This window comes from Lagopus leucura, unplaced genomic scaffold (genome assembly GCF_019238085.1).
Source record: "Lagopus leucura isolate 7727_CA_CO unplaced genomic scaffold, USGS_WTPT01 Super-Scaffold_100157, whole genome shotgun sequence".
NCBI lineage: Eukaryota > Metazoa > Chordata > Aves > Galliformes > Phasianidae > Lagopus > Lagopus leucura.
This window is the reverse complement of record NW_024962334.1, coordinates 428,246-449,407: the sequence shown is the minus strand read 5'-3', so window position 1 is coordinate 449,407 and position 21,162 is coordinate 428,246. Positions and strand designations below refer to the sequence as shown.

The following is a 21,162-nucleotide window of genomic DNA, read 5'->3' as shown; positions in this document are numbered from 1 at the left end:
AGCCGGACAGCGGGGCGGCGCCGTGACGGGCACCGCCTCTCCCCGCCCTTAGCCGCCGCGGCGACGCCGGCCCTCTTTGTACCGCCGGCCGGTCAGCACGCCGTTTGCCGCCTCGCTTCTCCACAGGCGCTGCCTGCCAGGCTTCGACCGCGGCCGGGAGCCGCCTCTGGGTGGAGGCGCGGGTCGGCCCGCCCCTGCCCGTGTTCTGCTGCGGGGCTTCCCCGTTTCCTGCCCTGCCGGTCCCAGGGCTTGCCGGCCCTGCCCCTGTGCCGGCCGTTCGGCTTGCTGTCCTTCCGCGCGGTGCTCGTGTTCCTGAGCCGCCGGCTGCGTCCTCCCCGGCGGCGGGCATGGCGCCGTTGACCGCGCCCGTACGCGTCTGAGGCGGCGGGGGTGGCGAGGACGAGGCGAGATGAGGCGCCTGCAGCCCGGAGCCGCGTTGCTGCTGTCGCTGCTATGGGAGGTGAGGCTCCGAGACCCCGCGGCTGCCGGGGCGCGGTGCGGCGGGCACGAAGGAGGCATCGCGCGCCTGTTCCCGGCGCGGGGCTGGAGGCCGAGGCGGGAGGCGCCGGCAGCCCTCGATGAGCCCGCGGGGCCGGGGGTCGGGCCGTGACCTGAGGGCTCTGGACCCTTGGAGATGAGCTGCGGGCGTCCAAAGGGGAAGTGCGCGGCCGGCTACCGAGCTGCTCTGTGGTCGTCAGTGCCAGCATTGAGCTTTGCGGTCCTCTTTGCGTGGAGCCTGGTTACTCGAGTTTTTAATTCTGATTTTAATGGAGTCTTTTGTGGTGGTGTGTTTTGAGTTTTTTTTCTTCTTTTAATTTAGAATGTTTGTTTTGCCGTCTGTGTTTGTGGATTAGTGTTATGTGTCTATTTTCGGAAGCTTAAGGTAGGCTTTTAGATAAGATGTAAGTAAGAAATTATGACTTAAAATGGTTGAAGTTGTGTTCTGCAGGACAAGAACACCCAGAAACTGAGCACTGCGAGTTCAGATAACTGATCAGAGACATTTGGCTGTTCCCAGGGGTGTCTGGCATTTGAAACTTCTGCCTCACTCTGTGCTCACTTCCATACTGGCTGTTAACTGAAATTGCATTGCTGTTTGTTGTTTTTTTTTTCAAATCCATTTGCGGCTTCCACGTGGTCTTAGTTAATATTTAATGCAGCATGAGCTGAGATGTATGCTTTTAACTGAACGTTTTGCAGAAGGCTTTGATTATCGTACAGATAGTTGGGGAGGAAGATGCATAGCCATTTGAAGCAGTTCGCAGTAGTTTACTGGTAGTTGAAGTTCTCCTCATTAAGGGACTTAAAATGCTTGTTGTAAGGTGAAGATGCTCTTTCTGTCCATACGTTTTCTGAACCAGGAGTTCTTCTTATACCAGTAAAGAGAGTGAGCTCCAGTTGGATGTGTGTTCACTGATGAAGACACATGCAGGCTCAGGAATGTGGAGTGCTTCCCTGTGACTTCCAGGCTGAGCCCGGTCATTAGGTAGCTGTGATGCACTGCTCTGGGGAATCATGTCTTGTGTGCTGTGAAGTCTGTGAAAGGAGAGAAAATGGGAAAGACGGGCTGGGGAGCCTGCATCAGCTGCTGCGTTATTGCACTGAGGCAGTTCTTGTTGGAGCAGGATTTACACATAAGGAATTCCTGGTTCCTGATCCTTTGAGAGCTTGGAATATACTGATTACAGGACCACTTGGAGGGCTGTACTGGTAGTAAAGAGTGATTAATTCAGAGTTTTAACAAGAATTTTCTACCTTTGTCTTTTACAGCACTTTTTTTTCTTTCCCAACCCCACAATAAAGAAAACCCTTGCTTTTCTAACCTGAGTATTGATGCTGAGAAGATGAGAAGACATGCTGTTAGGAGAGAGAAGCTGTAGATGCCATAAGCTTTGCTTACAGTTTAGTTGCTGACTTACTGAACATGTGAGCTGAATCAAGGAACTTTTAAAGATGGATTGCTTGATAGGTATTTTTGGCTCTTGCTGGAGAGAATGAATGCTGCTAAGTATTCATCCATCTTTCTTCTGCAAACTGTTTCAAGCTACCTGGAGGTAGCAGTGTGTTATAAGTAGAGTTGCCCGGAACACCCTTTTTCACCAGGAGTCTGGGGTTCTGGTGGAATGTTGTGCATTCAGTGTTTACCAGGATACGTATTCAGCTGGTAGTCCTGCTCTCTGGTGCAGCTCATGGTTGCCCTGGCAGGACTGCGTTTGTCTCAGTTCTGTACGAGTCCATGGCTCTCAGTTCTTTGGAATAATTTGAGGAGTGCCTTAAAGTATGTCAGTTTGGCAGTCTGGGCTGTATAACAAGATTTTCTGCTTTTATTTCTTCAGACATCTCAAGGCTTGTACACATTTGGCTTTAATGGGTAGCACTGCCTTTTGGATAGGAAACAAAAAAATAGCCTCTGCCTGTATGATTCAATGAGGTTGTTATCAGCCTCCATGTGTGCACAGCAGTATCTCCTGCTGAGTTGTTCGTCAGGATGCTGCCTTTTTCTCTCCTGCCAGCTGCGAGTGGGTGTCTGATGCTGAACTCATGGATGGAAGTGCAGAACTGAGCTGCACAAGTCTCAGCCTTCACCAGGACACTGCACATAGCACGGTGGTAATCAAGGATGGGGAGGTAGTTGTGCCAAGAACAGCCCTGATGGTGGCTTGCTGGGTAGCCTTGCTTCACAAAGCTGTCATGTAACTTTAAGTGCATAAGCTTCTGGTTGGCTGTTGCATCCAAAGTGGCCTAGGAACTGGTAAAAGCCTGAACTTTTTTTATTAAGTCAGTTTTTATTTTTAGTCAAGCTTTTTAGTGCTCTACCTGAAGAAATACCCATAGAAGCTGTTGTAAATGGTATATAATGTCTGCTGGAGAAATTTAAATGTGGCAATACAACATTTAGATGACCTCTTCTGGAAATACTGGAAGTGGGATTTTGGTGCACAGTTTCTCCTTATTAGCAATTACTACATGTATGCTGATAGAAGTATTGTTAATTGGTTGGCTGGGAAAAAGTATGATCAGTGTAGTTGTCTTCTTGTTAGTTTACCAGATGGAAGATGCTGCAAAAGAGTCAAGGTTGGTTTTTGTTTTATTTTTTGAATGAGGAATGGATGTAACGTGAACAGCAAAATGCTTTAAATAAAATTCAAACACTTCTGACAGTCTGTCATGCAAGATTTATTTAAATAAAAGCAAAGTTGGTTAGTTTCTTCCCAACTGGGTAAGCACTGTCTCTTTATTATCTTTGTAAATGGAGTTCAATGGGGCAGATTCTAGCATATAAAGTTAAGCTAGAATCTCTGCCCACCAGTGAGGGAACAAGCACAGTAAATGACTAAGAATGCAAATCTTAAAGAAAAAGAGCAAAAGTGCACCAGCTTCTGATGGTAGCAGGAATAGGTAGGGCTCAAGGAGTTGTGAGCATCCTTTCACAACAGCACTCCAGGTTCTGATGCTGTTTTAGCAGCTGACTGTTGGCATTTTCCTTTATGTTGCAGGAGTGTGTGTGCACTCCCAGGTTATCTCTACAATGTTTCTCTCTGTGAAAGCCCCCTGATGTTGTCCTGTTGTTGGAGTGCTGAAGTTTAGCTACTCAGGGCTTTGCATCCGTGAGTGGTGAGAAGAAAAGTTCCATCCTTTGCCTGTAATACCAAAGGGCAGTACCAGAATTCCTACAAAGGAGGATGTGTCCACTTAACTCTCTGCCCCTTATTAGTTTTAGTTACAAAGGGGCTTATCAAGCTTAGGGAACTTTTTCATTTTTCTGACTCTCTTGCAGCCCATTGGAAAGGACCTATTGCTTTGCTGAGTGGAGGCAGGAAATAATTTACATAGGATTTGTCATTCCCTGATCCAGGCGGTGCTGGCAAGCCTTCCCTGTCTCTTGTCAGCAGTGAGCTGGGCTGTGACTGCCAGGCAGGAGGACTGAGCCTGCATGGTTTTCTCACTTCGCTCCTGCTGATGAGGATTCATGTTGACTGCAGGAAGGGAGAGGTGGCTGAGTGCTGTTTGCATTCCTTAGGGGAATTCATGAATAATTGTGCAGTGGGTTCTTTGATGTTTTTCATCTTTTCCCCCTCATCAGGAAAAGCATCTATAAGACCTGTTGACTTTATTTTTTCCAACAGTCAAAAATGTTCAGCACCTTCTGTCATGCTCTTTCTATAAAAGAAAAACCCTTTGACCCTTTTGATCTGAGTACTCCCACTCAGCTAGCTCAGGTGTCTGTAAGGATGCATTCAACTTGATCAAAGTATGCCTTTAGAATTAAGCTGCTCTTTTGGAATTTAGCTAGAGTGAACTGGGGGGGGGGGGGGGGGGGGAAGGGGAAGGCCCCAAGGAACTTTGGTTTATTGCAGAATTATTTTGGCTTACTCCAAATGGAAGAGGCTTAGGAAAAGCTGGAAAAAATATGCCCTCATACAAGTTTGCCCTGCTCAATTGTGTAGGTTGAGTCTATGAACAGGAACACAGTAATGCTTGAGCTTATACTATTGCATTAAAAAAAAATTCTGATTTCTTGCTAAAACGAGATGTACTTCTAATCTGTTGTGATTTAAAGTAATATCCATTTAAATAAAACATACAGAAAACCTCCATGCAATTGCCATCCTTGTTTGTGAAAATGTGTCATCGTTTTGTGTCCTTAAGTGTACCTCTTTCCAGTTCTTGTGTTTTGCTGAAATCTTTGTTGTTGTAATCTCTTTATAGTTTATTGTGGTGAATAAAAACTTTATTCTGAGTAGAAAGAGGCGAAACCGTTCTAAAACCATGTTTTTTTTCTTTGCTTGAGTAGTGCCTTTTGGGTAACAAATACTAGCTTTATCAAAAGGTGAGGGCATGATCCAGAATTGGGGGATGTTAAAAGAGCCCTGCAAAGCGAGGGACAAGACAAAGTCTCAAGCAGTGGATTTTATTGCTTTCTTGACATTTGTAAAGTACTACAAAAAAAAAAAAAGTTTTTTTATTTTTATTTTTTGAGAACGACATGTCTTGACAGCTTTCTTGCATATTAAGTGGAAAAGTTTGCACTCTGAAGTTAAAAATGTATTTCTTTCTCAAGTGTGTCTTCAGCTCTGTGCTGAATGAGTGTTAACTAAACCCAAGTTTTAAATAACTTGATGAAAAATCTTTTCCTCTTTCCCTGTGACTCAACTGTCAGTCTGGCAGATTTGGGGAAGCAAGAGAAATGAGGAAAAAGTGTTTTTTTTTTTCTTCTATATCTGATCTAATGCTGTGTGCTTCTAGCTCCTGTGCCAGCTGCCTGCTTCTTCAGGTCTCTTTACTGTGCAACTGCAGATGAACTGGATTGGCCCTCATCAGCAGTGGGAAACAGCCACCAAGAAAAAGCTGAGGGGAAAAAAAGCAAAGGAAGGAGTTTCCTTTGCTTCTAGAGAGGTTGGTACAGCAGTATCATCGCCAAACTTGCTGAAAGAGGAGAGAGGGAATACATGGCTGGGAGCGAGGCTGCCCATTTTGGTAGTATGCTTATTTCTGTACGTTAGACGTCACCTTTGGTCAGAGTTACCTGCATTCATAATGATCTGTAAGGAGCAGAAAACAGTGGATCTTCTACGTGCACAGCTTAAAGGGAGAACTAGCGGAGTCTTTTTTATTTTCTATTGAAAGATGCTATTAGTTGAGACAAGCTTTTCTAGAAGCTATTCTTTTGTTTTCCCACGCTACTTGCCAAGTGTCTGTTGGAGCAGGAACGCTCAACGCGGAGCTGATGATCTTCCTGACCTTTCTTTTTCTGAGGGGCAGGCAAGGGGTTGTGGCTGGAGAGCATTTTCCCAGAGCATCAGCACAGCCAGGGCTGTACATCTTGAGTCCAGCTGGCGGGTGCTGGCCTGCCCAGCCTTCCTTCAGTGTTCCTCTTTTGCCTTAGCTGGCATTTGTTCTGAGGGTGAATCCTTCCTTCTCAGTTAGAGTGGAGTTAGAGATTATGATCACCAAGCATGCAGATCATATCTGCGCAAGTCTTATGTTCAAGTACACTAGGTTAAAGCAAGCACATCTATCACACCTTTGCGACTCTCTACTGAAGTATATTTCCTATCTGCATTATTATTCGGAGAAGGAAGAACCAGAGAACTCTGAAATGAAATTACTGCGTGAAAGGGCAGACCAAAGATCATGGGCAACATGCATTTCAACACTCTGCCCTACCGAAGGCCTTCCACCCCGATGTAAGAGAAGTATGTAGGTTGCTCCAGAAGTAACGCCATGTATTTATTTGCGTGGAAACTACAACAGATATAAAGACCACTATAAAACTCAGCTACAAAACACTATTTTTTCAGCATAGTGCTGACTCTTAGCAATGCCTTTTTTACCAGCAATGAGCAAGAGTCTTCATGCCATGCTCGTAAAAAATCTGCACAGCTGTGGTGACCCACTGTTATCTATGATTCTGTGATTCTCTACTGCTGAAATGCACCACCCACCGCCTCGTTGGGCTCACATCCACTGTTTTCTCTCCGTAAACATCCAGGAGGGGATCCATGAATATCAGTGGGTGCTGTATTTTCCTCAAGGAGAAATTCAGTGACACACCTTTGGTTCAGATGCCCCTTTTCAGCAGTCTGTCACATGGTAAGAAAGTTCAATGGAATATTGGTGGGAAGATTCAACCTCTACTGCTGTACCACCAACATCTGCCTCTGATGTCATGGGCCAACACAATAAAATAGGAGGCTTTACTTTCAGAGCAGTCTTTGTATTTTGTTGGGTCCTCATTGTCTTCTTGGCATTCCACTGCAGCATGACCCAAAGATGGTTGCTGCTTTTGCAGGCCTGCTCTGCTGAGCTTGGGGTTGCCAGCAGTGTGGATGGAATGATAGGCTTTTGCTACCATGCAGAGCTCTTAGGGTACCTGTGATACAGGAGCTTCGTCAGGATATGTTTGCTAGCAAAAGGAAAAAAAAAAATTAAACAAAAAAATACAAAGAGCTGTAGTAGCAAAAGCATGCTTGTCTTATGTTGTTTCGAACTTGTTTTGCTGCCATGGTTGTCATTTTACTTAAATGATGAGTGTAGGTAGGCCAACAAAATTCTCTTGCGTATGCTGACCTGCACCTGTTTCTACTTTTGTGATAGGAGAGCATCCTTACCTAAGCAGAAATGTTTAATTGTTTATGCCACAGTGGTTTTAGTACAATCCATTTAGTGCTTGTACTGCACAGTGACTACAGTGCGAGAATGACAGCACAATAAAGCAGGCAGCATAATCATCTCCACAGAGTAATTGTCCAGGTGTGACTCGTTTTGCTTTTTAATATGTTATTAGATTTATTAGTGGATAGAAAAAAATATTAATGTGGCCTGCAAATTCCTGCTGGCTTTTCTGTGATATTTCTATGCATGGAAAGTCAGCAAGGTGCCTCTTGGTGCTGTGGGTAGCATAAAGCATGCTTTTATCTGTTGATAGAAAAACCGGGTAGGGATGAGTCAAGCAAGTGTTTTCTTTCATTTGCACTCCTTGGGGGAAAGATGTATTGCTCATCGCTGCAGATAATTATCTCAATACTAGTGTAAGTGAGATCCAGAAATTCACTGTTGGCTCTCCTACAATTTGAATTCCCAGCTCATAGCTGCACTTCCCCGCTACATTTGGAGCCTGAAGTTCAAACCAGTACAGGGAAGATTTAAAATTCTTCCTGCGTCTGTTCAGTGCTATAAAGCTTGTCCGAATTTCAGTTCAGAACAGAGGAGAATACTTCTGCTCTGAAAATCCTGCTTTCAGGGGGGAGAGAGATGTGCAAAGTCTTATATCCACTTTTACATGGCTGGCTTTTCTTTTCAAGGCTGGCATAAGCTGTTTCTATCCTGAGCGCTGCCTTGATGATTCCAAATAAATATCCCTTGAAAGAACAGGGATTTCCCATGGTTAGGGGTGTAGCAGTGCTGAGGACACCTATCCATGCTGTGCTTTCAGCAGTGCTGTCTTGTCAGACGCAAACCTGTATCACCAGGGTCTATTGTGCGTGACCTTTGGCCTGCTAATTGAGTAAGGCAGCTCGTTTCTCCCATTTATGCAGAAGGAATTGCATGTATAGGATTGGCTTAAACCTCCTCAGAACTGGGTCATCCTTTGTGTTAAGATGGCATAAGATGACAATCATATGCTTCATTTATCGGTGTGGCTGGAATGATGGCTCTCTCCATTCCCAAACTGGTATCTGTGTCCCTGCAGGAACTGGAGGCACCTCGTGCTGCACTGAGACCAGGGTTTTACTTTGTGTTGCAGGGGATGATCTGCAATTCCACTAGGGAAACCAGCAAGCAGAGGTAGCAGTGAGGAGCCTAATAGTCAAATACTACTAGTTGCGTAACTTGAGAAAGTGCTGTAGGGAGAGAGCTTTGGATCTGAGTGTCATTCGAAGGAGGTAGGCTGAGATCAAATCTGTTGGTTTTTTTTTCTTCAACTGCAGCAATCCACAGCTGTAATTGAACTTCAGTTTAATGCCCAGCACCGATTATGGTAATGGTAAATATTCTAGGACTTGGTGGTGAAATCTGAGGATCTCAGATCTTGCATTTTAAGAAACATCCTGCACTTTCATCATCCAGGATTTACACTGTCCTTTTCTTTTCCTGAGGATAGCACTTCATGCTGGTTTCTTAAAACACTGGGCAAAAATGATAAGATTAGGTTTTATATCCTATACATGACAACAGTCTATGTAGATGTCTGCTGTTAACTAGAAGGCATCAAGTGAGATCTTGAAAACAAATTGGTGGATTCACTGGAGTGTACCTCAGACCTTTGAAGAGGTAAATTTCCCTGAGTGCCTACATTGACTCACGTTGGGTCTTCAAGAATAAGCAGGAGCTGGTCTCTGCTGTGGCTTTGCCTGGTTTTTTGCTGCACACAGGAACTGCAGGCATGGCTGTGGTGTAAATACAAGGGCATTTGGATTAAGTTTATTCTAATTCTGCAGTAATCTTGACCTCCTGTTTTCATTGAAGCCCTAATCCCGGGCCCTATCTAAAGCCCATTTAAAGTCAGCAGGGACGCCCCACTTGATCTCAGCAAGTGCTGGTCCAGCTGCTTGGAGGCCGCTTTGCACCTTGTGAAATCCCACTGACTCTGGCACCTCAACACACTGAGATGCAGGTTGTCCCTGCTCCCTCTGCTTTCTGGATGCTTCTGTCTTCCCCAGGCCAAAAGCACGTGTCTGTACAGTGCTGTCTCCAGGAAGCCTGGTTGCCTCAAGTTGGATCTTGCCTTTGCCCCTCATGCACCTTAGGCGGCCATAAGTCTGATGTGCTGCTGGTGCTGCTCGCATTCAGGGAAGGGGTTATTTTGGCTGACTTGTGTTGCGTAAGTGAAGCGCCTCATAGTGATTATATAAAAGATTATGTAACCCACTAATTCTGTAATCCCTTCTCTGGTGAGCCTCAGAATGTGTATATCTCCTTGATGGCTGGCGAAGTGCACTAAGCCGCGTGCTGCGCAGCGTGCAGGCTTAGTGACATGCGTGCTGCTCCAGCAAGGCCCCTTCACAACTTTTCTCTTTTCCCTTTAGCTCTGTGCCTCCTGCTCTTGAGGTACAGAGAAGTTTCAAAGCTGTTTGAATAGCGAGTTGCTCTTAGCTCTTCAGTAAACCCATACAGTGCTGCTAGCTGTCAGGGTGCATGGTTAAGATGACAGGCAGAGCAGCTGGTGGTACAGGGAACATGTGTTGTTTCTCAGTGAAACTTTTTACTCTTTCCTTCTTCCCAGGGTGTCTCACATACCCCACAAGAGATATTTAGGCTGGACCATTCTCAGGGTGCTGGCAGCAGCAAGAAGCCTGCCAGGCTGCTCTGAGACAGCGGAGGAAATCGTGTGTGCTCCAGCTCAGCTGCTGCCTGCCTCTCACTGCCCGATCTGTCCCTGTCCACTGCCCTGGTGGAGCAGAGCAGGATGTGACTCACCAAAAGCAGATGCAGCCAGGGCTGGGGAGAGCTCATGTAGTGCTAAGTGCGATCTTTGGGGGAAAAAAAAAATCTGGGGAGGAACTATATGCTGTTCTTAAATTCTCTCAGCCCTGAGGTAGCTGTGTGGGGACAAGCCAAGGATAGCTCAGGAGGAGGCGAGAGGATGGCAAGGAAAGGAAACAAGCAAAAGGAGTTTTCTTAGCATCAGTGATTCATCTCGGTGCATGAATCCCAGCCCCTGAACTGCTGCCATGGATCCTAGTTTAACTGCTGGAGTCTGGGCAGCTGCCTGTTTTATTTCTGGCTTCCCCTACTCCTCTTTTTGTATGCATTTTTTTTTTGTTTGCCTCTTATACACTGTCCTGACCGCATTGTTGTCACCCTTTCTCATTGCTCCAACCAGTGTCCTCTCTACCTCCAATTACCTTATAGGTGCTGAATCTCATGCTGCCTGAAGCTCAAGATGTTTATCTTCAAGCTGCCACGTAAGCTCTGATTCCATTTCCCCCTCCTCCTCCCAGGATTGTTCTGGACATTTGTTCTGCTTCTCTTGGCATTGGTTTCCTTCTCCCTTTGTGCATTATTGATTTAATGACTGCCACCAATGCTGTTTGCAGATGTTTCTACTTCCCTGGCTGCTGAACACTCATCTCCTTTTAATATTCTTCCCTTTAACATTTTATCTGCTCTCCCCACCTCTCTCTTTTCTAGGATTTCTTTTGTCCCTGCAATTCAGCCCTGGCATATTCACATCCTGCATGGATTGTGCTTCTTCCATTATTTCTTTCCTTTGTGTGCAGAGGTCTGTTCCTGAGTCCGTACCATCTGCACTTATGAGTGTGCTGTAAATCAATTTTTAATATATCTATAAATATGTAAATACATTTTTACTGTATTGCAATTATCTGTTTGATACAGGTAGAGAATAATATTCCTTTTTGCTTTCACATTTTACCAAATATTTCTTTTTCCCCAGCTTATTTTGCTGTTAGAGTAGAGACTTGAGGGTTCCATTTGATCACAGAATCACAGAATTGTAGGGGTTGGAAGGGACCTCCAGAGATCATCGAGTCCAACCCCCTGCCAAAGCAGGTTCCCTACAGTAGGTCGCACACGTAGGCATCCAGGCAGGTCTTGAACATCTCCAGAGAAGGAGACTCCACCGCCTCCCTGGGCAGCCTGTTCCAGTGCTCCGTCACCTCACTGTAAAGAAGTTCTTGCGCATGTTTGTGCGGAACTTCCTATGCTCCAGTTTCCGGCCGTTTCCCCTTGTCCTGTCTCCACTCACCACTGAAAAGAGTCCGGCCTCGCCATTCTGCCCCCCACACCTTAGATATTTATAGACCTGGATCAGGTCCCCTCTCAGTCTCCTTTTCTCAAGGCTGAACAGACCCAGTTCACTCAGCCTTTCCTCATAGGGGAGATGCTCCAGGCCCTTCACCATCTTTGTGGCCCTCCGCTGGACTCTTTCCAAGAGATCCCTGTCCTTTTTGTACTGGGGAGCCCAGAACTGGACGCAGTACTCCAGATGAGGCCTTACCAGGGCAGAGCAGAGGGGGAGGATCACCTCCTTTGACCTGCTGGCCACGCTCTTTTTAATGCACCCCAGTAAGCCATTGGCCTTTTTGGCCACAAGGGCACACTGCTGGCTCATGGCCAACCTGTCGTCCACAAGGACACCCAGGTCCCTTTCCGCAGAGCTCCCCTCCAGCAGCTCATCCCCCAACCTGTACTGGTGCATGGAATTATTCCTCCCCAGATGCAAGACTCTACACTTGCTTTTGTTAAACCTCATCCGGTTTCTTTCTGCCCAGCTCTCCAGCCTATCCAGGTCTTGCTGAATGGCAACACAGCCTTCAGGCGTGTCAGCCAATCCTCCCAACTTCGTATCATCGGCAAACTTGCTGAGGGTGGCCATTATCCCCTCATCAAGGTCATTGATGAAGATGTTGAACAAGACCGGACCCAGCACAGACCCCTGAGGAACACCGCTGGTTACAGGCCTCCAACCGGACTCTGCACCACCAACAACGACCCTCTGTGCTCTGCCAGTCAGCCAGTTCAATCAGCCAGTGATGTTTACCCCTAGAGTTTTCTTAATAGCACATGTGACCCCTTGGTATGGAGGACTGCCCCATGTACAGATCCCTTTTCCTTCATATTTGTTCCTCCTCTTTTTAGTAGGATACTGCTGCTGAAGCATACAACTTCTGCTGTCAAGGCAAAAGAGTATTAGGGGAATGTTTTTAATAGACACAATGTGGATGGGAGCTAGGAAGAGGAGACTGTGTGTACAGCTAATAAGCTTCCTGCGACCCACTGCAAAGAACACAACAGACCTGCAGATGTTTTGCTTTGGTCTGGGAATGAGTCATGGGTAATATGAAAATACTGTAGTATGTCAATTCACAGAATTTTAATGGATTTATCTTCTCAGCCTCAAACATCTCATCTGAGCAGAGGTGTGAGTTCAGGTGGAGGTTTTAGTGCAAGAGCATGAAAAGGTGTGGAAAAGCTGTTGTAAGAGACTGTGTAACATGAAAACTGTTTAATATGCATCTATGCTGACACAGTAAGAATAATCCCAATGGAACTGATATGCAAACGGCCAGTAGTGAAAAGAGGGACGACAGAATTCACCCACTGTATTGACCTGCCGTGTGAACCTGGGGTTGATGCAAATTCCATAGCATCTGTGAGATATGTCTGTAAACTCCTACCTAGGATCAAAGAGTAGCATGATGTTCTTGTTACAGATGGATGCAAGGACTTAAGTATAGAAATACAGTGCAAACAGGTACCAGTGCAATTTTTTCATCTGTAGCAAAGGCTGTGTTCAGTCTTTTCTTGGTAAATTGTCTACATTGCCAATGTCGCATATAGAGTGTATAATGTTATTAACTACAGAAGGTGCGTTGTGTTACTTTGCAGTCTGGGATTCCAGATGCAGCTTTGATAGCACAGATTGCTGGTCCCCAACAGGAAACCTGCAACAGAGCTCATCGTGTTGAATTTGGTGGCTGTGGTGGGGGCAGGACATGTTTTGGAGTTTTAGCTCCGGTCTTAGTTGGTGATATGCTAACTTCTAGGAAAATAGGCTTCTTAAGAAAATTCAGTTAAATAGAGTTCCAAATGCAAGTCCTCTGAAGATGAAAATTAGTGGTGCCTGCAAATACCCTGCTGTCTGGAAATGCCTGATGGAACCAAATTAATAATGTGTAAAAGCTTCCTTTTGAAATGTTTCTGTAGCAAGCTTTTAAATAAATCTAGAGAAGCTTGGAAACAGGGATCTGTCATAAAAAGGCTTTCTTCTTCCAAGCAAGAACACTTAAGCATGAAGAAGGAAGGTTATAAAGGAACAATTGTTGCCAGACTTTCTGATGCCTCTTAGGGAAAGCTCCGCAAGCCTTGTTTACAGCAGTAGGAACGGCGCTTGCAATTCCACTATCGCATGTGCAAGTGTTATTCTAGCACCAGTAATGATTCCCTGGACATCTTCTCAAAGGTGACTGTAAGCACTGTGAATGCTTGGGTCTTGGTAACTCCTCCAAATACCCATCTTCCAAATCAAATTGAACCTATTTGTATGTTCTGGATATTCCTTCATGCTGTATTCGAATAGCAGTAATGAAATAAAGAGTAATTTGCATTGTTACGCTTCATGTGTCCCTGACAGTTAGCACTTAGATTTGCATGGGTGTCATGGTTTTGTGATTTTGTTGTTGTTGTTATTCCACATGATAACATCATGTAAAGCAGTGGGAGTTAAAGAGTTAATGTTCTGGTTCATTGGATTGCCTTTTTTTTGGGTGTTTGGTTCTCAGAGGGGAGGGGAGGAGCGGTGTTTTCCCAGAGGAGTTGGAGTCCAGAGGAAGAAAGGTGGAAGTGCTGGCAGGTCAGCAGTCTCTCTCTCTTTGTTCACATCACAGCAGCACATGGTCCCCCTGCAGTCTATAGAGTAAGGCATCGGTTTTGGACACTCTCTCTCATTTTTGTTTGATTTGTTGGCCGCAATTCCAGTTGTATTGTGTTGTATTGTATTATCTTGCATTCTGAGATCATATTTAGTAAAGGAATGTTTTTCCTCAGATCGTTGCTGTTGCTCTGTTTTTTTTTGTGTTTTCTTTGACCCATCTACTGTCTCCCTACCCATTCCCCTTTTTCCCTCTCCTAGGCTCGGGCCTGTGAGTCCCCTGCCTCATGAGTCACAGGGCTGGGTTGGATTGGCCTGTAAACCCTTGACACATTTTTTTTTTTCCTTTTTTTTTCTGGACCTGTGGACCTGCTGTCCCCTGTCATGGACACAGATCTAGAGATAACTGTGACAATGGGAAACCAGAATTTTGCAACCACTGTAGTGAGTTTAAGCATACTTCTCAGGCACCTCTCAGAAGGGATTTCATAGCACTTTAGAAATACGCTGTGTCTTGTTCCTGTCACAAGCAAACCAGATGCGTACCCATTGTACAGATGGGTGAGTGGGTGGAAAGGAGTGAAGGTGCCATATGCAGCATTAGCATCAGAGTTAGGATCTTCCTGTTTTTGACTACAGGTTTCTCAATCCAGTGCATCACACAAAAACTTCTTTGACCTCTGTATAGCTACAGAAGGTGATGACAGTGCCTTCTAGTATAATACAAGCACTGCGGAGCAATAGCAGGTAATAAAGAAGAAAAACTAGTTCACCCCTTCAAATGACCTGGGATGGCTCAAGAGACATACAGTCCGTATCCAGAGAGATGCTTCTCTCTTAGCTGCTAACCCTTAAATGAGGTTGAGGAGGGGTGAATTCAGCCTTCACTCCTTCCAGACGCTCAGATGCACTGCTTGAACCTAAGCTCCCTGAGTTAGCCATGACTTCTCACTTGGTTCAGGCTGTGACCCGACAATTCTGCTGCAACCTCAGAGTAAATGCTTGATTGGGTGAGGTAAGCACATGCTTTGCAATGCAAAATGACAACTGAGTGCTTCCTTTTCAGGGGCATCTAAATGTGAACATTTTTTGATACCCCAGGCTAGACATCTTTGTAGATGGGGTGAATCATTCCTCTTGAACGGTGTGGAAGAAAATTTCTTGCAGTTGATCTCTCTTGCTCATATGATTACCAAATTGTGACCCTAATGCTTGTCTAATGAATCTTGCTGGTACTGAATCTGACATCAGTAAATGCATCCTGATTCTTATTCTGTGCATTTTTAACCCAGTCTTTTGATTATGTATTGGACACCTAACACCAAACTGTACTTGTATTGGGATTGTATTTGTGCTTGTTTCCATGACTTTCTGTTGATGTATCTGGTGTCAGACTATAGTGATGACTAGAACTGGTAAAAGTCTTCACCTGCATCACACCCCTCAGAATTACTGACCAAATGAGGATTTCTGTTCTTATTTTTGTTTGTTCATGGGTTTGTTTTTAATCAAAATGTCCCAGGACTGCGTTTTTCAGAGATTAAAGTTTTGCAAAATTGTGTCAATGCAGCAGAGTAGTTTTAGTCAAAATGAAAATAAAAGCATGTTGAAACTTTTCCAGCACTTAAAAAAGCTGAATTTGTTTGTATGTGCCCAAAAGCTAAGGAATTGAAAGCACAGGTTTACAGAATGTGGCCAGAGAAGAGCGGAGCTTTTTTTTTCGGAAGAACTCGGTGCTCACCACAGGACTGGAGGCCAGTTCTATTTTCTATATGTCTCAGGATTTTGTGAATGTTTATCACGCATCTCCTGGAGGAGTTCCTATAGGAGGTGGAGTGTACTGGAGTTAATCTGCATTAATTGTTGTTGCTATCCCTCTCTGCATGATACGAAATGCAAAAGTAATGTGCCTTAAGCCAGATGGAAAGGTCAGTGGTTTAGGTGGCCTCTTGAGGAGGGGGTGGTACCTGTGTTTGTAGTACTTGCTTCAAGTGGAAGAACATACAAGTTAAAGACTAAAAAAAAATAATGTTCATGATGGCTAGGTCTTTTGGCTGCTGTTTAACAGCATGGCCTTGATGTGGGAAATCATATGTATGGGGGATTCTACCTGGCTGTGATAGGAAGGAGGCTCAGGTTCCCTGAAGTGCAGGAGACTTGAACACAATTTGACACGTCTCAACAGAAGCTGCTCACAGTTTAGATGGGTCTTGACTGAAATCGGACATCATCACCTCCTCTTTTCCCTTACCTCCAAGCGCTGCAGATCTGTCCTTTGAGATACTTAACAGATGCTAAGAAAACAAAGATTCTGTAAGTTTATTTTAGGAGTGCAAGAAACAAATCATTTCAGATCCAAAAAAACCAGATATGTGCCTAAGTCCCTAAGATTTCTGTTAGGGTTTCAAGGTGGCACCATCTGGAGTTTATGTGTCACTATGTAATTAATTCATAATTCATATGCTGATATGAAATATTTATATCTAATAAAAAAATCAAAAATCTGTCTCCTCCTTTTAAATAAAGAGTGTCTTATATTGCCATTATGAATGCTCTTGCACATTCAGACAATGAGTGTTGGCGGTACTGGAGTGATGTTTCAGATATTCAGTCTTCCTCTGCAGTTACTGGAAGCTGGGAAACGTGATGCAGGTGGGTTGAAAGAAGGCAGCATCCCACCTTAGACCACTATAATGCTGTAATTGTTGTTCTTTTGTTGTTGTTTTTGTTTTTCCCCTGAAATGATTAGAAATAATCCAGAGACAGCAGCTTACCTTTTTCTGGGCTAGCCCAGACTTCCATCATTATGTTTCTGTTTTTTGTGATGGTGCTGTTAAATCAGGATTGATTTAGCACTGATAATGTTTTGTCAGCAGAGGGTATTAAAGGACTCTTTGCAGTGAAACTAATATAAAAAAATGATAAAGTTCCTTGTTCCTTGCACAGTTCCTTGTGCCAGCATATAGGATTGGCACTCGACTGTGTGGTCACCTGCCATGTTCAACCTCAACACTTGCACAAGAGGGCTTGTGCAGGAGCTGTTCTTCCCGTTAGAAAAGCTTTGTGTTAAAGTGTATGGCCTGTATCTTGCAAGCACAAGCTCACCTTTGTCTGTTTATGGATTTTAAATCTGCAGGATTGTGGGTTATATATTTTTTCATGCAGCTATGGGAAAATCTTAACGTTCAGCAGAGCCATATATGAATTTGGAGAAGGTCTTCTAGTGGGTTACTGTGTTTATTTCTCAAGTTCTCGATAGGGCTGGAGATCACGTATCTGAAATATGTTGTGTGTTGTATAGGTCTTAGGTAATTAATATTTTATGCTTGTCACTGAGATATGTAGTAGTGATTAAAAATCAAGTGGTGATTATGCTGAATGATTACTATTTCATTTATATTCTTTGAAATAGGAAATAAAATATGTTACTGCTGTATTGATTTCATTTTAAAGAACTTTGTCAAATCTAGATTTTATCAAGCTACCATGTCAATAAGTACTTTTACAGCTAATTTCCAGCTGGGACAAGAGGTTTTCATTGAAACTAGTGTTAGGGGCTTTGAGAAGTAACAGTTTCTGCATCCAGTTTCATTCTGCTGTTCGTCCACCCTTGCTCTTGCCCATCACCCAGGCATCTCTAAATTGAAGTCTCTCAAACCTTTTGGGCTTTTTCTTTACACTCTCAGTATTCCTTACAGCTGCCCTTCTCTGTACTCTAAATTCCTACGTGTAAGTGGAAAGCAGAAGTAGGGTTTTGAAGGTGCACGTTGCATTCCTGAAGTGTTAAGAGTTTCAGGAAGAACTACTAGGGAGAAATATGTTACTGGTGTCTGCTGAAAAGTTGGGATTGCTCTGCTGCTCAAAGTGACTTAAATAAAGCTAACCTAAACTTCTAAGCTCGTAAGGGTAATCGTTGTTTTGTTACAGTTCCTTGCAAGAAATTGAGCTGGACTGCAGACTTCAGATTTTAATTTTCTCTGCAAGTGGTTATTGGTGGATAAAGAACTCTTTGGCACAGAGCTGAAGATCCTAAAGGCCTTGAAATGCATTTTTTGACTTTTGCCTCATGAAATTTCGTTGCTTTTGATTGGTCTGGACAGCAGATAGGTCTGCGCAGTATGTGTTTGTCTCCTGTGCAGATACTGAAAAGCAGGGGACGTAGGCTAGCATGATTTTCCAAATTCAGTGCTCAGAAATGTGCTTGAGTGTGCCTGTTGGAAGAGAGACACGTTTTAGCCTAAAGGACTGTGGATACGCTCTGCTGAGAACAGACACTTGGAAAGCACATAGTGCTTCTCCAGCAAGCTCTCAGTTCTCTTGTGTTGTGAACATCTGAGAGAAGGCTGCTCGTCACTGTGACCATCTTGTTAGAGCTGTTAGAGTAAAAAAAGTGACAGTCTAATACCAGAAAAGTTTTGTTTGATTGTGTTTGGCCAGAAAATCAGGTAATAAACTCGTCAGCATGGGTGGGATTGCAAAATTGCTGTTTCTGTAATAACATTGATGGTGGTGACATGTTGAGATCTAAATCAAAATGAAAATATTTGTAGGCTTGCTAGGCTTGTATACTCCCTGTGAGTGCTTGGTATTTGCTGCTGCTATGCTTTGAGAAAGACTTGGGATGTGAACAGAAAGAAGTATGGTGGGTTGTTCCTTGAGGTTGTTCATGTTACAAGATATTCCTGTTCAACTGCTACTTGCATAAACGAGGTAATCAGAATAAGACTCTTTACATAGGACTTGTCCTGTTGTTCTGGTCCTTGTTCTCTTTTTCCGAGCCCATTCTAATCTTCAAATAAACCAATGAGGCAACATTAATGTGGCTCAGTAAGGCACATTCAAGTTGCCTTTTTCCTTTCTCATTAAGTCTCGCTTCCATGGTTTTTACTCTCCGTTTGCATCCAACTTGCTGGTCCTTTTGGTTGTTTTTTTTTGTACTTTGATACTCCCTGCTCCCATGTTGTGTAGTGATTGTGCAGTACTGTCCTGGTTCCTGATTATAACTCGTAGATTACACAGTAAGTATTAAATAACAATTATCCTATCATACTTTCTGCCAAACTATACTTCTGGTGAATTTATTTCTGCTTTATTTCTTTTTGCAATGTAAGCACATCAAACAGCTGCTTCTCCCAGCAGAAGCTCAGGAGGACTGACTTTTCCTCTGTTCTTTTTCCCTTCAGTCCATCCGGATTCCTCCTTAGACCTGGGGAGAGATGCTCAGTGCCTGCACAGTTGTATAACAGGCTGTTGCTTGCTTTTGTGCCCTGAGCAAATAATGATATATCCTAAATGCTTATAAAAACTTTAACACCAGCTTCATTTCATCTTAATAGACTAATAAAAGCAACCAGTGTGTGTGCTGCTGGCTCCAGTACTTCTGCATAAGCCATTAGCAAAACAACATTACTGGCTCTACACAAAGAAAAACAGAGGTGATGAAAATGAGAATTGGCTCCAAGAATAAGTGCCAGTGAATGCAGAGACCTGCTCTTATGTGTACTGGCTGCTGCGAGCTCTTTGTTTGAGGCTGAGAAGTCAGTGCCTTCTAATAATTTGTTTTATATTCTCTTTTTTTCTTTGTCTTCTGTAAGTATCCTTTGCAACGTTTCCAGCAAAGCTGGCAACTTCCCAGGAGCCTGTGGAACTTTTCCAGTTAACTTGTATGCACAGAGACCTGGCAGATTTTGCATTTTATACATGAGAGCAGCTGGTCTGGCCTCTGCTTTTCCTCTGCCCCTGTGCAGTTATACCCACATGCCAGGTACAGTGGCTTGTCTTTGAAGGTTATGCATATCCCCACCAGGCATCCAGTTACCTTGCTGATAACATGGAAGGAGGAAAAGAAATGTGCCTATCTCACGGCACCCAGCCCTCAGTCCAGGGCAGCAGCAAAAATAGTCCTGGCTATGCACCATTTACCTAATGTTTGCTAAGTGTGCCTATACAATTGATGTATTGTGTATTTCAAGTACACAGAAACTGTAAAACTACCAATTAACCCTCATTTAATGGAAACCAATGCCATCTGCTTTAAGAAGCAAAAGCACTGCTGATGTGCTGGTACTCACAGATTCCAAATTCAGACATGCTGCCTGCTGGAGTAGCAGTAGCAGAGTAGTAGTAGTAGTATCTGGGTGCTTTCCTACAAATGTTAAAATTCTTATCAGGGAGGTCTAGAGGCTTCAGCTTTGCTGAAACTCTTTTTACATGGCTTGTGATTAGGCCTTGCCTAAGCCTGCTGCAAAGGCAGGATATGGTTTTGAGAGGTTTAATGCCCACTTCCCTTCATTCTCCTTCCATGCTGAAAATTTAAATTCAGCAAGCAAAGTTAAAAGATGTCATGATTTTTCTTTCCAGGAAAAGCTTTTACATTTCAGACTGTCTGAAGATGTCCACTGAGTACAAGCATTCCCAAAAACAGCTCTTCAGTTGGAGCAATTTAGAAGTGGAGTATCAGCTAGCACAAGACAGGTGCTGGAGGAGAGATGCAGATGATATTGGGGAGGGTGAGGAGGTAGTAAAGGGTAAAACTATCCCCCCCCCCCCCCCAAAAAAAAAATTAATTTATTGAAGAAAAAATTGTTTTTTAATCATTCAGTATGTTCTAGTTTAGTTGGTTGTGCATTAGGCACAAAGAATGCAATTGAGACTTCTACCTGTTCTCCTACAGCCTTGAAAAGCAGTCAGTGCATTAGTGTAGTCTTCCCTTTTGTCTCCTCATTCTTACAGAGCTGAGTGAACAGCACATCATCATCTTTCCCTCTCATCCAGGTCTCGTTTGTTTGCAACGTTGTGTTTTGCTGTCCTTATACAACATCTGCCAGTCATCTATTGCTTATATCCTTAAATTTATATTATTCTGTGTGTCACTTGTGTTCAGCGGTCTCTTCTTTGCAACAATCTTAGAGTTCACAGTCTGGCATCCTGATTCCTTGTGTTTTCTCTCTTTGTTTCTTTTTACTCACCTTTGTAGTTGTGGTCTTTTGAAGAATGCTCATCCTTTTCTTTCCTATCTCCTGATGTGTTCAGTGGTTTAAAGGAGGTATTTCTAGCCTATGAAGAATGCCATTACTATGCTAGTTTGCTTTTTATTTTGTTTTACTTGATTTTTATTTTTTTTGAAGAGGCAAGATTTTCTTCTTTTTTTGTAGTGCTGTTCTGAAATAGGACAAGAATTTCCAGTCAATCCTCCTTAGACTCTTGGTGCATTGTAGAATTGTTAATTTCAGTGATCTTTGCCTTTCAGTTGGCAGTCTCACATTAGCCCCACAAATGTATTCCACTTCTGATTTTAAGAGTTTTTCCTGATGATGCTTCCTTTC

The 21,162-nt window shown here is 43.8% G+C and overlaps 1 protein-coding gene across 4 annotated transcripts in view; it reads left to right on the top strand.

Moving 5' to 3' along the window:
• Positions 1 to 321: 321 nt before the first annotated feature.
• The window catches only part of VOPP1 (VOPP1 WW domain binding protein), a 64,803-nt gene continuing 43,962 nt past the window's right edge, over positions 322 to 21,162 (top strand). The window contains exon 1 of one of the 4 annotated variants that reach the window (XM_042888617.1): positions 322 to 460. In XM_042888617.1, coding sequence (XP_042744551.1) covers positions 410 to 460 — 51 coding nt within the window. In that variant the 5' untranslated portion in view covers positions 322 to 409. The remainder of the gene's footprint in view (positions 461 to 21,162) is intronic. The other 3 variants (XM_042888618.1, XM_042888619.1, XM_042888621.1) reach the window with 3 other exon arrangements.